The 16,777-nt window shown below is 42.2% G+C and overlaps 2 protein-coding genes across 3 annotated transcripts in view; one reads left to right on the top strand and one right to left on the bottom strand.

The window, feature by feature from the left end:
- The first annotated feature begins 3,501 nt into the window (after positions 1 to 3,501).
- LOC124272691 lies at positions 3,502 to 8,229 on the top strand. Its single transcript, XM_046707877.1, has 5 exons — positions 3,502 to 3,617; positions 4,736 to 4,826; positions 5,842 to 5,998; positions 6,636 to 6,803; positions 8,021 to 8,229. Exons 1-5 carry the CDS (start codon positions 3,502 to 3,504, stop codon positions 8,227 to 8,229), a joined length of 741 nt encoding a protein of 246 aa, XP_046563833.1.
- A 1,309-nt stretch (positions 8,230 to 9,538) lies between these two features.
- The window catches only part of LOC124272707 (exocyst complex component 1-like), a 32,220-nt gene continuing 24,981 nt past the window's right edge, over positions 9,539 to 16,777 (bottom strand). For both annotated transcript variants that reach the window (XM_046707891.1, XM_046707892.1), the window contains 10 exons: positions 15,610 to 15,633; positions 14,893 to 14,973; positions 14,480 to 14,606; positions 14,143 to 14,226; positions 13,300 to 13,453; positions 13,062 to 13,082; positions 12,721 to 12,845; positions 11,679 to 11,801; positions 11,259 to 11,330; positions 9,539 to 10,914 (listed from right to left, as the gene is read on the bottom strand). In XM_046707891.1, the coding sequence (XP_046563847.1) occupies positions 10,762 to 10,914; positions 11,259 to 11,330; positions 11,679 to 11,801; positions 12,721 to 12,845; positions 13,062 to 13,082; positions 13,300 to 13,453; positions 14,143 to 14,226; positions 14,480 to 14,606; positions 14,893 to 14,973; positions 15,610 to 15,633 (964 nt within the window). In that variant the 3' untranslated portion in view covers positions 9,539 to 10,761. The remainder of the gene's footprint in view (positions 10,915 to 11,258; positions 11,331 to 11,678; positions 11,802 to 12,720; positions 12,846 to 13,061; positions 13,083 to 13,299; positions 13,454 to 14,142; positions 14,227 to 14,479; positions 14,607 to 14,892; positions 14,974 to 15,609; positions 15,634 to 16,777) is intronic.

Raw genomic sequence — 16,777 nt, 5'->3', positions numbered from 1 at the left:
ATCTACAGGCTGCAGCAATGTTTCCGGGCCCCCCACACCACAAATGATTGCCCCCGAACTGTCAGACCAAGGGTGACCACAAGACGACAAGGCCGCCATGTTGTGCGACAGCATGTACAGAATCCCTTCATGCAGGCATCCGAAACAGCACGCCAGACAGTGGGAACACACGGAAGCCCAATCAGTACTGATAAAGTACACCGAAGTACCGTGGACCTATCCTCACCCCTCGTCATCGGCGTGAACGTCTACAGTTTGCCCTACAACACCAAAACTGGCGATACAGGCAATGGAGAACTGTTCTGTTCACAGATGAGAGACGGTACTGCGTATCAACTGCAGAAGGCAGAACAAGAATATGGCGACGACGTGGCCAGCGTTACTAAGACTAGTGTGTTATGGAAAGAGACTCGTGGGGAGGTGCAAGCATCATGGTATGGGGTGGAATAAGCCTGAACCAGAGAGTGGGTCCTGTTGTGTTCCAGATCCTTGTTCCAGGCCTAGGGAGAGGAGGCGGCATCACGCCCGGGCCCATACTGCTAGAGCTACACGGGACTTTCTACAGCAAAACAGTATGCAGTGGCCAGCCCTTAGTCCTGATTTAAACCCAATTGAACATCTTTGGGATGAAATTCAGAGGAGACTGAATAATGTTATACCAAGGCCGAACACAGCCGATTTATTGCGCCAGGCCTTTCTCAGAGTGTGGTTCCAGGTGCAAATGGCCTTCATCAATCGATTGGTGCACTCCATGCATAGACGCTGTGCTGCAGTTATTGCCGCTCGTGGTGTTCACACTAGATACTGAAGTCAAGAGTCTGAATGGACTGCAAACGTTCACGTAACGCCTTGAAATGAGTTATTCATTGATGTGTCAAGATATTGTACACAAAAAATGTTTTTGATCCGCTTATTATGTCCATTTTCTGTAATGATTTGATTACAGTGCCTATCTAATTTTGAATTCGTCCTGACGGTTTTTTTTTGCTGCTGAGTATATATACAACTATTTCAAAAGAAACAAATAAGGAATCATTTTATGTTGACCTCTTGAAAAATTATTTTGTTCCATTATGGTCAGGGCCATGTACCGAAACTTCAGCTCAACCAGCCGGGCGGTTCTTAAAGGTTTTGGAGAAGATTGCTGTATGCAAACAATGGATGTCGGCGCACTCTGTAAGTTGTATTACCATTTGGGTGTAACGGCGCACTCTGTAAGTTGTATTACCATTTGGGTGTAACGGCGCACTCTGTAAGTTGTATTACCATTTGGGTGTAACGGCGCACTCTGTAAGTTGTATTACCATTTGGGTGTAACGGCGCACTCTGTAAGTTGTATTACCATTTGGGTGTAACGGCGCACTCTGTAAGTTGTATTACCATTTGGGTGTAACGGCGCACTCTGTAAGTTGTATTACCATTTGGGTGTAACGGCGCACTCTGTAAGTTGTATTACCATTTGGGTGTAACGGCGCACTCTGTAAGTTGTATTACCATTTGGGTGTAACGGCGCACTCTGTAAGTTGTATTACCATTTGGGTGTAACAGCAAACACGGGGACTTTACAAATGATGAACAACTCTCTATGCGTTAATCATGTGGGACTTTATCAGAACTGAACACCATTACATCCAATAAACATATATGTACATCTCTGAAACCAGGACTTCGTTAGTCGCCTCTTTCTACAAGCGTGTGTTGCTACCATGCCTTGGATTCCACGGTACTTGGCGCTCCCAACACCTACACATACTTACACAGCATCTGTATAGAAGTGACCAGCTGGATACTTTATCTTCCCACAAACATCCACAGTCACGTTTGTTTAGGACATCGTCCTGGTTGACACCGGGCGGCAGCCTAGCTACCCTGGTGTCTTGCTGATAGTGAGACTGAAGAAATGGCCCGACACTGCCAAACCCTGGCTTGATGTGTCGTTAAGATACGCCCGCAGCGTCCCCACAGATGTCGTCGTGATCCATAAAGACCATGTCCCCTCATACAGCCATGTCCACTATGACGGGTGTTCTGTGTTTAGTGCTCGTGTTGTGTAGCGTGGCGCACGACGCCGTAGCCAGTCCTCTCAGTCCCGAGCAGGTTGGAAAGTTGGAGGAGTTTATTCGGAACGTTGTACAATGTCGTAACGTCCCTGGGATGGGGGTAGCATTGGTCCGCCATAACGAAACTCTGTACACTGGGGGCTTCGGTATCCGCGAGACCAACTCAAGCGATGCTGTCACTGACAAAACGCTGTTCAATCTAGCGTCGCAATCCAAGGCGTTCACCAGCACTGTGGCAGCTGACGCTGTTGCAAGAGGGAAGATCAAGTGGGACGCGCCACTCAGAGAGGTCCTCTATATATTATTTAATACATGTTGCGTATTCCAAATTTCTCTTGACATGTATACATGGATGTGGCTTTGTGTATTTGACAAGCATGGTGTATCTGAAAAGTGATTTTATGCTTTATCTGTCATTTATTCCTCACAATGCCTCTTTGGTGCCTATATGGAGTAAGTTACTGAGGATCATGGATTTAACACCCAAAAACATAATAGAGGCGAACTGGAAGCAACGATCACAGGTTTCTGGTGTACCCAAGGGACGTAACTCTATACAGTGAATTGACTACTGGGTAACCTTTCTCAATTCAACATTTGAGAAGCGCGTCTCACCTTCTTTTTATGTCAACTGTACTTCTCTTCGATGGGTATGAGACATTCACAGGTTATACGTAACGCTAGGGTTTCCTATACTTTTATTCTGCTAACGATATAGGTAATAATAACTGTTGTGTTGACAATGCAGGTGCTTGGCCCTAACTTCCGGCTTCAGGATGACTTCCGGTCTGAGGAAGCGTCCTTGCGGGACCTGCTGTCACACCGACTTGGGATGCCTTCCTACTGGGGCATCTCCACATCAGTGATGAACCTGACAAGACTGCAGATTCTGGAGTACGTTGGTAGTAGTAGTAGTAATAGCAGTAGTAGAATTAGTAGTAGTAGTAGTAGTAGAAGCAGTCATAGTAGTATTAGTAGTAGCACCAGTGGTAGTAGTAGCAGTAATAGTAGCAGTAGCACCAGCAGTAGTAGTGGTACAGGAGCGGTAATTACGTCATGAAGTGATTTGTTGTTTCTGCAGACGTATGAAAGACTTCCCCGTTCAGTACGACTTCCGGGACCGCTACCTCTACAGCAACTACCTGTATGTAGCGGCGGCGGCAGCAGTGGAGACGGCATCGTGCGAGACATGGGAAGCCGCCATCCAAAACAGAATATTCAAACCTCTTGGTGAGACCATGATTTCTTACTTGTTCCGTTGACTGGATGATTTAGAAGTTATGTAAGTAAGACTTTGCAAACTGTCTTCCCAAAACATCACTTGACGTCATTATGAAGTCAAACTGAACACAACCTCCAAATCCTCAAAGACAAAATTGACAACGGGCTATATAACGATCGAACCTTGACTCACTGGTCATACTTAAATGCAACTGCAGGAATGACATCAAGTCGTCTAAGCACGCGGTTAACGGACGCCGACTGGAACAACATCGCCTACTCCGCCGACATCGTCCACAACAAGGTGGAGCAGTTCGACGAGCCAACGCTGTTACCGTGAGTAGCGAAAGTCAGACTGTCCGACCATCACGGAAAAGCTACATGCTGTTTATTCCACATTCTACCATATTGCCACCTACACAAAACGTGGTGACCAAAACGATACTTCTCACATTGAAGACTGTGGTTAACACGTGGGTACAGTAGATGACATCTCCGACCACCCAACCACTGTCCCGTTCACTGACCTGTCGATACTCCCATTACCAAACCCACACCACATCACTCCACCCCCTCTTGATCGAAGGGGAATTCCCTATGTTATATCCGAATCCTATAAGTAACCATGCTTACATTATGCCAAACGTGCAGCTGCAATTGTAAGACAGTGATGTTGGCGTAAAATACAGATTACTAACATGAAGTGTCGTAAAATCCTTCAGTAGATGTCTGGCTGGGTGTACTTCCACGTGTTGGTGCTTCGGTAATCGCAGCTCCCATACTCTAACATACACTCTACGCTAAGATCGTTTTACGCAAATGAACGAGTTGTGTTTTACGCCGCTTGTAGCAATATTCCAGCAATATCACTGCGGGGGACACCAGAGTGGGCTTCACACATTGTACCCATGTGGGGAATCGAACCCAGGCCTTCAGCATGACGAGCGAACGCTCTAACAACTTGGCTACACCACCGCCCTTGTGCAAGTGGGCGCTGTTTATATACTACCCATCAAAAGTTTAGACTCACTTACAGAACTCACTATATGTTATGTATATGTATATGGTTACGTCGAAGGTGAATTTCTCTACTACTTGGGGGAAACAACTGCTAACCTTATGCAGATGGGTTGCAAGAGGATCATGTATCAAATTGCTGAAAAGCATGTGCAATATCGTGCTCGTGAACAGCTTAGTTTTGGTGTTGAGTGTTGTTAAGAATTCGCCAATTTACACTTAGTTTCACCATGTATTGAACTCGACAATAATCTTTACAACGCTGCGAATTTGTTTTACAATACATCAGTTCATGTATAAACAGTACCTTTAAACAGTATGGAAAAGTTTGCAAAATCCAGTTTAGAACAGTTGACTGAAGTAAGTGGTTACATTTACACTAGTGAGTCTAAGCTTTTGATGGGTAGTATACAAGTAGCTGGATAACGTGTTTTCAGGATCGTCCAGGAGATAGCTCCAGCTGCCGGCGTCTACAGTAACGCCCAGGACATGGCGAAGTGGCTTCGCTTTCATCTCAACTCGGGAAAGGTAGGCTTCTACAAGGCTACTCGACAGACGATCGAACCTGGTTTACTCCGATGATAGATATACAGCTGACATTGTTCGGATGAACGAATTTCCCGTTACAAAATCAAGGTCAGGAAGTAATACGTCCTTCCCAGCAGTAACCGTCGACAAGATAGGGGAATCAACGGGGTGTTGGGATTGAAAAGCTCCGGACAAACGGATACCACGGTTGTTGAAATTTCGTTGACGCTGACGCAGACTTCACTCACTCACTTTACAATTTTCATGCACAAATGTTGTTTTCCATATTCAAAAGAATTTAAAATTTCAGGGTATATACTTACGGACAAAAAAAAGAAACTGTTCTTCATAAAGAAATGAGAGGAAAATATATTTATTCCTGAATTCAATTCAAACAGCGTGTTTGTGTCTCTAATGGGAGCATGATACTTTTACGTGTTGTTGTGTTGTTGTTGTGGTTGTTTTTGTAATGTAAACAGCAAACAGTGATTTTCTATCTGTCAGGTGCTCATTGAAAGCACTTCTGCTAGCTGAAAATCAACATCAAAGCGCAAATCGAAGTTGCCAGACATTTAAATGTTCATCAAAATATACTGTGATCTCTTTTGAAAAGTGGGACAGCGGGGTAGCCTAGGGGTTAAAGCGTTCGATCGTCACGCCGAAGACCCGGGTTCGATTCCCCACATGGGTACAATGTGTGAAGCCGATTTCTGGTGTCCCCCGCCGAGATGTTGCTGGAATATTGCTTAATACGGTGTAAAACCATACCTACTCGCACGCTTTGAAAAGCGACGCAGGTCTTCGACATTGAGAGTCCCCAGTACCCGGTGTGTCTCTTCTGAGGGTAGTTAAAAACAAAACGAGCTTGTTCCACGAGCTGACTTACACGGGGACCACGTGTCTTGTTGTCACGTGTGACCAGGCTGTGTTTCTCTGTTGATTAAACACACGCTTGTCTCGCCGTATATATCCATAATATTGGGTGCGGCGTAACCGACGTTCGGTTGTATTTCAGAACGAGCAAGGACACCAGGTGGTCGGTGCGCAGGCTCTGCAGGACACCTACCACCCGAACACCGCCTGGTATACCACTTACCTCACCCGGGACACCTTCCCCGTCGACGACCTCATCTACTCCTACGCCATGGGCTGGAGGAACGGCGTGTACAGAGGTCAAGTGACACACAAATCGATTGCGCGTTTGTTCCTCTCAGAGCAATTAACATACTTCTTTTCTTGATTGCATAATAGTTAACTTGGGCGTACAATCCGTCTTTTTTGAACAAATGAATAGTTAACAACCGACCATGGCGTGACAAATGTATAATATGTATATACAGGTAAGTGTAACTGCTCCCAAGCACACGAGATACTGGACAGGTATAAATATATATGTCAAGGACAGAGAAAACCAGTCTGTCCATGAAGTAGATTACACTTCGATAAAAAAAACCATAAAATAACTGTGAAAATTATATGAATGGACCACTGACAGTCCCCCATGACATCGGGCGTTCTCTAATAGATGTTAATGTTTAAGAATTTATTGAACACCTCTTTAACAAGCAAATTTAAGACGGAGTTAAGTAAAACTCCGCGATGTGTTTTGCTATTTGGCTCTAAAGGAACGCCATTTATCCGATACTTAACTTCGATACAAGCGGTATAAGGTCTTCGTGAAATTCGACCTATGTATTTATTCATTCTGATATCTTGTCTAAAACAACAACAAGTTACATAAAAATCTTTTAAATTATCCTCATTTTGTATAAATTTCTGTTCAGGACGTTACAATGTCTTATCTTGTAGGTTACAAGAAGAATCTCCACATGGCCGCCTACAACGGCTACCAAGGGACGCTCACGTTCCTGCCTGAAGTCGGCGTCGGTGTATGGGCTCACCTCTCCGGCGCTGCCAACCACAGGGGCTTCGACGCCAGGAACACCGTCATCATGTACAGCCTTGACCTCATGCTGGGTAAATCCAACTCCTGAAGATCAGATGCATCCTAATGTCGACCTGTATCTACATGACTATTTACAAACTCTAACGTACCTGTAAACATGCTTGTGGCTTCAAACACAAACATAGGCCAACCCTCAGGATTCAGTACCTATTCTTACACCTTTCCCACTATAAGCTTTAATGGCAGGTTGCAGTTGGGTAGTCCAGTGGCTAAAGCGTTCGCTCGTCACACCGAATGCCCGGGTCAGCTTACCCGCATGGGTAAAATGTGTGAAATCCCATTTCTGGTGTCCCCAGCCGTGATACCGCTGGAATATTGGTAGAAGCGGCGTATCACCCAACTCACTCACTTTAATGACCATCAAGAGTTTCTGACGACCTATTACGCAGATTCTCTCCGGGAATCAAGTGTTACAAGAACAACTTGTAAACTTGATCAATCAACAACAGCAAACTGCTACTATACTCCTTTTATACCAACAATACTCCTGAGCTACACATTTGTGGTTCCAATAGTACTAACAGAATGTAAGTTGTTCATCGGCGTGGAGTAGTTCGCATAAAGGCGCCATCTTCGCGGAATTTGGCTGCAGCAAGTGCTTCATGCAGTTGCTTATTTGGTAATGATTTTCTCTGGTCAAGCCAAACCAGTTGTCGACAAGAACCCCCATGTTAGGGAGCATAATGTCTCAGTCTTAGGTCATGAAGGACACGTTGTCTGTGGTTAAGTCATCTCATTACGCATTGCCAGACTATAGTACAGACACGTTTAGTTTCGAAGTTATTTCATATTTGTTTGATTGCTAATTCAGCTAAAGTCCATTTAATACATTTCCACTGCAATTAATACTTATGGAAACGTATATCTCACACACAATTAGTGAATAGCACCTACCTGTAGAATAGGTCTTCAGCAACCCATGCTTGTCGCAAGAGTCGACTTACAGTATCGGGTGTTCAGACTTGGTTGATGCCTGAATCGTCTGGTCAAGACTCGACTATAGTAGGATTATTGATGAGTGAGTGTGTGAGTGAGTGAGTTTGGTTTGACACCGCTTTTAGCAATATTCCAGCAAAATCATGGCTGGCGACACCAGAAATGGACTTCACACATTGTACCCATGTGGAATTGAACCAGACTCTTCGGCGTGACGAGCGAATTCATTATTGATGAGTGCGGCGTTATACAATCATCAAATACATATTAACACTGATATTTCGTGATGAAGGCAACGAGATCTGGTTGAACTCAAGCACTGCCTGCTCCTTCCCGTCACCGTGGTTGCAGGAGGATGCCGTACCTCCAGCCCCTGCCGTCCCTGAAAATGGCGTCGCCATCAACACCACCGAGTATATTGGCAAATACTACCACCCAGCGTTCGGTACGCTGGAGATCTTCCACGACGACGTCGGTGACCATCTGCTTGGCTATAGGTGAGCGTCACCATTCATTCTCACCGTTGTTAGTACTCAGTTCCAATTAACGCCGTGTAGTATGAACGTGTCAGGAATTATTCCATTCCTTCTTTACAGATATGGAGAGCTACTAGTCGGATACTTAAAAGCCAAGGGAGGTAATCGCGAGGACTTTATCCAGTATAATACAGGTCCTCTTGCTAATGTTCCCGTTGAGGAAGACCCGAACGTTTTTAGCGTCAAATTCAACCGAAATGTTTCTGGCGCTATAGAGAGCGTACAGTTCCACTATTTCGAGTCTTCCCTGCCCCCAGTGTTCACAATCGTGGAAGTGAAGACAGGAAACAACACTGTGATGTCTGAAGCTTGTGGTGCTCCACCATCACCTCCACCAGTAACTTCAGGGCCCACTTCCGGGTCGTCTCACTTCCGGCCTTGTAAGGAGATTGTTTCATTTTCCTTTGTTTACCTGGCACTGTTTAAAATGTATTGCTTGATATAAACAATATTACTAAATTTATTCTCCTACTTAGTTATTATATTTCATAATACATTTTTATAATACACCGACAATATTTAGTTGATAGAAAGCCATGTTTATGCATGATATTTGGTCTACGATCATGTAAACACTTTGCTTAGGCATGTTAACATTCTTATGTAGTTACATTTTCTTTACAAAGGGGTCTTGTTTGTATTTTTCTTTCCGATGTATCATACTATTGGTTTATTCCATAATCAAAATATATCAGGTTCATTGATAATTTATTTTTAGCCATCATGAACATTTTCCAAGATCCAGTGTACATATTAAGAAATACTGTTGTCAATCATTGTATTCAGTATCTTGTGTATTGGACATAAATTCTTTCACACATTTTTTCTTTCCTTTTTTAAATTCATATACATGAATTGGTATTCAAGTCGGTCTTATATAATCAGTAAAAATTGCATTTGTGCATATGGGTAGACAGGCGCCCAGTTCAACAACCTGGAGCAGTGCATGGAACCTACAGAACCTGTTTCCCATTTAACTATTGACATTCTTTTTCTTAACCAATGTGTTGGATGATGAAGCTGACCAGAATGCTTCATCCCTAATCACGATATGGCTGCAATATTGCCGATGTGACGTTAAATAATAACTCACTCACTCATCCCTAACACTCACTACACCTCCTCCATCACTGCTGCATACACAGACTTCTTGTAGTGTCCTGTCCATTGTTCCTGTGTTGAATTATTGCTGGTGCTTCATGTTGTTTTTTCCACACATATACGCCATGTGAATTCAGTGATATTATTTCACAAAAACATATTGCGATATTAAGTGACAGAATATTTGACATTTATTAAGCTTCATATAAACATATTTTGATACAATATATAAATAGGTGTATTTACAGCATTCATATTTAACAGAGTGTATATGTTTACATGAATCTTCTCATACATGATAATGAAACTGATAACCAATTCAGCAAAAAATATTGCACGTATCAAATAGGTGACTGACAATTTGGCAAAACACAGAAGCAAGCACTAGCAGGTGACAATGTGTGGCTGGGAGCACTACACAAAAATACATCCACATCTTACAGGTGCCCTGGAATTTTCCTTCACCACACAATTTATGTTTTCGCAAAGATATTTCAAAGAACATCCTGTATGTCCAGTTGACGATGTGCCTTACGACCTTGTTCACCAAAACATAACTATGATGTTATGAAAATAAGAATCAATTTTGATAGAATATGTTTTCTTAAAGTGACAGTACTTACTTAGAGTTACTGAGAATCGGGTATGTATAAGTTAACATGGAGACTTAATAGTCACCGACTTGTCAAATAAAGGGTAGTTTGTCATTGTAACACAAGAATGTAAACAATATCTGGCCAGGGTTGAAAGAGCTTAGGCTGCATTTTAACAAATACAATTCAGGTCATGACCTGAGATGCAGTGTTAATTGTAAACCTACAACTATTCCATATATAGAACAGTGACAATGGCAAAAGGTTCCTTTATATTTCATCATCGGGATCCACATCAATAATCCCACAACCATGGTTATCCAGAGCAAAACTAGCTTCACTGGAAGCACTCATAAAATATCCATCATCTACCATGGCTAACTTCCATTAACTGTTGAAGGAGTATCTTAATGGCAAATCATCCATGTGCGGACTGGTCACTGATGGAATACTTCAAGCCTAAATCAATTGGACCTTTATCCATTAGAATACAATGGTGTGCATTTTATGCATTAATCTGCTGTTTGTCCATATAGTTGCTTTACTTGTTTCATGCACAGGACATCTAAAGGTGAGAATCTCTGTAACAGACCTGCAGAAAATCCTACCACTCCAAACAGACCCAGTAAATGTTAACCTGACTTATCTGAACGGGTTAAACCTTCAGAGTGTTAATCCTCAGCATAATCCCACCATACAGCCCAGCATGGGTTACCCATCTAGTCTGAGCATCTTCATATCTGAACATTTCGATCTGCAGTATAATCCTGCCACTCCAGACAGACTACAGCGGACTAACCCATCTAGTGTGACCGAGCTATACTGGAGAAGAACTCGAGTACATCATCAATGCTAAAGTCCAGGGTGATCTGCATGTCGGGGTAGCACTTCTTGCTCAGGTCGTCGTAGTGCTTGTACTGCTTGATGAACTCATCCTGCATCTCACGCCACACAACCTACACGCAAACAGAACCATCAGACACACCTGTTACAAACACCTGCTGCTGACACTCCAATACAATATTTACATAAGAAGCTAAACATTATAGATATCCATTCTCAGTCCACTATTCAGGGGATATGTTCATTGAATCAAAAGAAGTAAGTAAACATTTTACAAAAATATAGTCCAACAAAATCATTTCACTGTCATTAAAGGACTTCAAGTGAACTTCCTTCCTAGTAAGTCTTATCAAGAAGTTCGGTAATCAGATAGTCCAGAGCCAACTTTGGGTGATAAACAGAAGTCATGTATAGTCAACTCAAGGGGAAGTAACCTCTCCTAAGGGGAGACAAATACCTCTAGCAGGTGCTCCTCCTCACTGAGCTGCTTCTCCACCTTCTTGTTGAGGTGTTCCAGGTTCTTCTTCACCTGGACAAAAAATAATACAAAAACAAAAACATGAAAGATTCTGTGCTAGATCTACTGTCAAAGTATCCAATAACATTCATTTTCCAATCTGTGAATACTACATGTCTGCATAACAATATTAAAGATGGTCTCCCAGGAAGAAGGAGGCCTAATCATCTAAATGTTCAAACACGCATATCTGGAGGCAGTATTTACCTCCATTATCATAATGGTCAAATACAATTTTTTTTACCCACAACAACAAGTGAGTCTATAAAGTATTTAAGTTATGACAGCCATAGCATTGAGTTTTTGTGGAATGTCTCTGGTTCGAGGGAGACTTGCAGATCAAGTTCCAGGGCCACTGACCTCCTTCCCAGGGTACTCCTTGATGACTTTACGCAGCTCCTGTTTACTGAAGGCCAGCTGGAAGCCCACTTCCTCGGGCTTCACACCACTGGCCACACGCTTCTCAACACCCTCGAAGAAGATCTGCAGAGACAGAGCATGTTAGCCTGGTGCAGATAGAAGCTCTTTCACACACTTTCTCTGTTCTGGCTGATGAAGAACAAATTCTGACAATTCTGAGAAATATCTGCAGAAACAACAGCACTTAATGTAAATCAATACAGACAGCAGCATACTGACCTCAAGTAACAGAGATAAACATGATATGTGCACACAAGAACCTTTGACCAGCATTAAGTCAGTGAGTTAGTGAGTTTAGTTTTATGCCGCACTCAGCAATATTCCAGGTATATGGTGGCGGTCTGTAAATAATCGAGTCTGGTCCAGAAAATCCAGTGATCAACAGCATGAGCATCGATCTACGCAATTAGGATACAATGACGTGTCAACTAAGTCAGCGATCCTGACCACCCGATCCCCTTAGTCGCATCTCACGACAAGCATGGCTTACTGAAGATCAATTCTAACCGGGATCTTCACAGGTACCAGCATTAAGTCTTTGCTTGGCATATAGTAGGTACGACATAAAATCAAAGAACAAAAGCCTGGTCAGAGCCGTTTTCAGCTGCTTTATCCCACTTCATCAGTTGAAATGATGAAGGGACATTAAACAAGCATTAACTATCAATAAGAAATACTGATCCAAGTTTCAGGTTTTCATGTCCTGTTGAATACACTGAGACACCACTGAAACAAGCAATGAACCAGTGGTTTTCAGTTGAATTGCTGAAATATTTATCCTTCATAAACCTGAATTCATTTTCAAATCAGTATGAATAACCACATTCATAAATTTCTTCTAAAAAAAATTCTAACATAAACTGAAGCTAGCTTCATGAACCTTCTTGTTTAACGTAATGTGTAGGCATTTGAGGACACTGTGGCAAAGCATGACATTACATTTTATGTCAGTGACAATGACTGTGTAATGTGGGGCACTCACATGTAGTTTCTCTAGGGGGCGACCCAGCAGTGTGGTGGTGTAGGTCCGAAGGTTGTCCCAGTATCGCTGCTTGGCGTCCTTCCGCTCGTTCTCCAGACAGGACAGCTTCAGCTGGGACAAGATGGCTGCGGGGACAGGAAGATCATTATCTGGTCAACTGAGACACACCATAGAAACACTCCAACATTTAGTTACCATATAACATTCTAGTTTTCACACCCATGTCATCACTTCGTTCATCGTTGTGTTGATAAATTAATTAACATTACTGAAGGTACTGCAAATAACAATAACATCTCTCCCAATCTGATTAAAACTAAATCAAAATCTATCATACTTACAATACATTCTGTGGAAGTTTTCTGGAAAATATAAAGAATAAATGATGAATCAAAACGATCAACAAAACAAATTGGCATAAATTATACGGAACCTTCAAAGATTTTTCTTTACACTTTGGGAAAAGTTAAGAATCTCAAAATGACCTGAGCCATTGGTTAAGAAAGAGAAGCTGCCAGGTCCCCTGACAATATGCGTAGCATGTTGTGGTCTTGTCGATACAGATGAGATGACACCTACCCATCATGACAACCTCCCTCGGATTCTTCTGTTGCTCTGTTGCCACTCGGACGATCTGCTCAAATATAACCTGCACCAGTTTAGCGTAGGCCTTCTCCAGATCTGCATGGCGATCTGAGCCCTTGAAGATTCGCTCAGCCAGGTTGGCAAAGTCCTGCAACACAGTAGTAGCCTCAGGTCTACATGTCTGACAAAGTGCCACAAGATAAATGAATGTCTTTGAGTGTTCCCCCATTTCTTTGGCATTCTGACACGCCATAGTGAAACTGAAATGTATTCTTTAAGGCAGTGCCAAAACCAACCAATTCACCAATCCTTTAATGTAGATAACAGCAATGAATCATAACACATTTAGTTCATGGCAGCCAGTAAACCATTAGACCGTGAAGATCCGAGTTAGAATTGGTCTTCAGCAATCCATGCTTGTTGTAAAACGCAACTAACAGGATAGGGTGGTCAGGTGCACTGACTTGGTTGACACATGTCATCGTATCCCAATTGCGTAGATCGATACTCTTGCTGTTGATCACTGGATTGTCTGGTCCAGACTCGATTATTTCCCAACCGCCGCCATATATAGCTAGAATGTGGTGTTAAACATCAAACCAATGAACCAAGCAACCAACAGGTTACCGTGGAGTATGCATCAAGCAATAATATCATCACTGTGACCCACGTCATCTGGGAGTATGAAACACACCCAGCCAGGTCATACAATGAACCAACAAGTTTATGGCAGCATGAGTACATACTTCATACTTCAGGCTTCAGACAAATCAGTCTTTCTGAGAATCTACCCAGGGACTCTCTGCATGCTTTTTCAGACCAGCCTCCAGGACCTACCTCAAAGTTGTGGACAAAGCTGATGATCCCACATCTGTTCTTCTTGGACACTTTCGTCTCCTCCACTCCCCGAATCTGGACTTGCTGAAAACCAAAACACATGACATACATAGTCAACATGGCCGATCTCTCCACACAGACAACAACATGTGGACCCTTCATGTAGTCTTTCAATATTTCATAAAATATTCACAAATATTCACTTCCTGCCATCATCCTATCCTCATTAATCTGTTGACAATAGATGCCAATTCAGGCATTCCATCAACCAACCTGTCCACACTTGATGGCTGTAGATACAACTGATTAACTGTTAACAGGCTTTGTTTTTACTTACAATGTACTTGTCGAAGTTGCGCTTGACCTTCACAAGGCAGTTGCCGAAAGTCTTGCTGAGGAAGGACCCCATGTCCTGCGAGTGGTTGACGTGGGCGCTCAGTTTCACCAGCATGTACATGGAGTTTCTGGAGTCATATGGACATGTGGGTGAGTGAGAGAGCCATGTGGAAATGAGTGAGTGAGTGATATATTGGCATGGGGGTGAGCGAGGGAGTCATAATGGCATGGGGTAAGGGAGTCATAGGCATAGTCATGAGTGATATTGGCACGGGGGTGAGTGAGTGAGTGAGTCATATTGGGTGTGTGTGTCGAAAGTCAGTTTTAAGGAAATCATCGATGCAACAAAAGAAGATATTGTGGACACAAAAAGCAAGTTTAGCTGTATCTAAAGGGTGTCCAGAGATCACTTACAGTCCATCCCTCTGGTCAGCGAAGACGAAGAAGTTGTCAAGGTCCGTCTCCAGAGTGGGGAACAGGGCAGCCATCATGCTCCTACAACATCAGATGTCACAGAAATAACAGTATGAATATTAATACAATACAACAATTAAGACATAATGTCATTCTAAGAAGTGACTTCAGATACTAGTACCTCTTATGAATACAGTGTTAGAGCAGATCGGACAAATTATAATACAGTGTCAAATAGTTAGCGGACATGTATCTTTACATAATCATCCACACAGTTTGGATTGTTAGAAAAATTATTAGAAACGTCATTATTTTAGTGAGCAAACAGACACTGAATCAATGAATGCAGCTCAGATATAAGATATAGTCTCTGCCCCATGAACTACTTTACATATTATCTTCATATCAAATTTATTAGCTTATTCTATCAACACCACTATCCAAGGTATGACAATACAGTCCACTTTATACCATTGTCCCTTTTATACCGCCATCCACTATGTGATAACACTATCCATTTTATGATACCACTATCCATTACAACCGTGAAGAACTTGGGTTAGAATAGATCACTTGGTTGGCAGGTCATACTATCCCGATTGTGTAGATCGATGCTCATGCTGTTGATCACTGAACTGTCTGGTCCTATTTACAGACTGCTGCCATGTGATAACACTATCATTATATGATAACACCATAACAAGATAAACTAGTTACCTTACTGCATCATTGATCTGCCTCCTGGAAAAATAAAAAGAGTCTGTGTGTATTCTGGTCACAGAGCAATGTTATCTTTCACAATCTCTTTCATATTACAGAAACAGAACTTAGTATTGAACACTCAGCAAATGGAGAGTTAACTCCATTTTAAACATTCATTATCAGCCCAAATGGATCTATTTCAATTCAAAGCAGTTGATCATCACATTAATTAACATCGCAGGATTTACTAAAATTATTTGGCTGACATATTCAACTATACTATCACGGAGTGATAACACCATTTTAAACATTCATTATCAGCCCAAATGGATTTATTTGAATTCAAAGCAGTTGATCATCACACTAATTAACACCGCAAGATTTATCAATATTATTTGGCTGACATATTTAACCATACCATTAATACTTGACATTAACTGAATCCACATGCTATCACACTCTTGGTTTACCTTGTCTCCTCACCCATCAGTGTGGGGCAATCAATGCCTCCACGTGCTGCATTAGACTACAACAGCCAGGCCAGTACACTCATAACATTACAGTTCAATAAACAAAATCCTCTTGCTCAAAACAAATCTCAAAAGCTAAAATTTAAAGAGAATTCAACAATCTGACAATGAGAATCAACTGATGCTACAAGGGCAAGGCTATGTGTAGTGGATAAATGCTGGGCAGGAAGTGAAATAGCTAAACAAGTGAAAAGCAAATAAAAAATACTAAAAAGAGAAATCAGAAATGAAAATAACAATCAACAAATACTGATAACATTGACAAGCTATTCCTCCAAGTATTAAAGCAACGGTAACTATGGAGAGAAAAAACAAATCAGCATCAGCAGCACGGTGCTGGAAGTGTGGCGAACAAAGATGTATCATCAACATGCATCACAAGTCATAATGTAAGAAATTCATAAAGTATATGAGTGATACCCCCTCCCCTTCCCCAACACACAAGGCAGACATGCAGCATCAAAGGCCCCGAAGCCTTGCAGACTTCTACCCATCAAGTCTTCTTGGTGTATAGCAGATGATTCTAGCACCAAACAGCCATAACACACCTTGATGTTCATTGTACATATGTCGTAGCTTTATACAATGGTAAGGTAGCCATATTACATGCATCTATGTGGCAAGTACAAACCATATTTTCGACACAAGAGGGC

This window comes from Haliotis rubra, unplaced genomic scaffold (genome assembly GCF_003918875.1).
Source record: "Haliotis rubra isolate DU_JTF1 unplaced genomic scaffold, ASM391887v1 Scf172, whole genome shotgun sequence".
Classification (NCBI taxonomy): domain Eukaryota; kingdom Metazoa; phylum Mollusca; class Gastropoda; order Lepetellida; family Haliotidae; genus Haliotis; species Haliotis rubra.
This window is presented reverse-complemented; position numbering and strand designations above follow the sequence as displayed.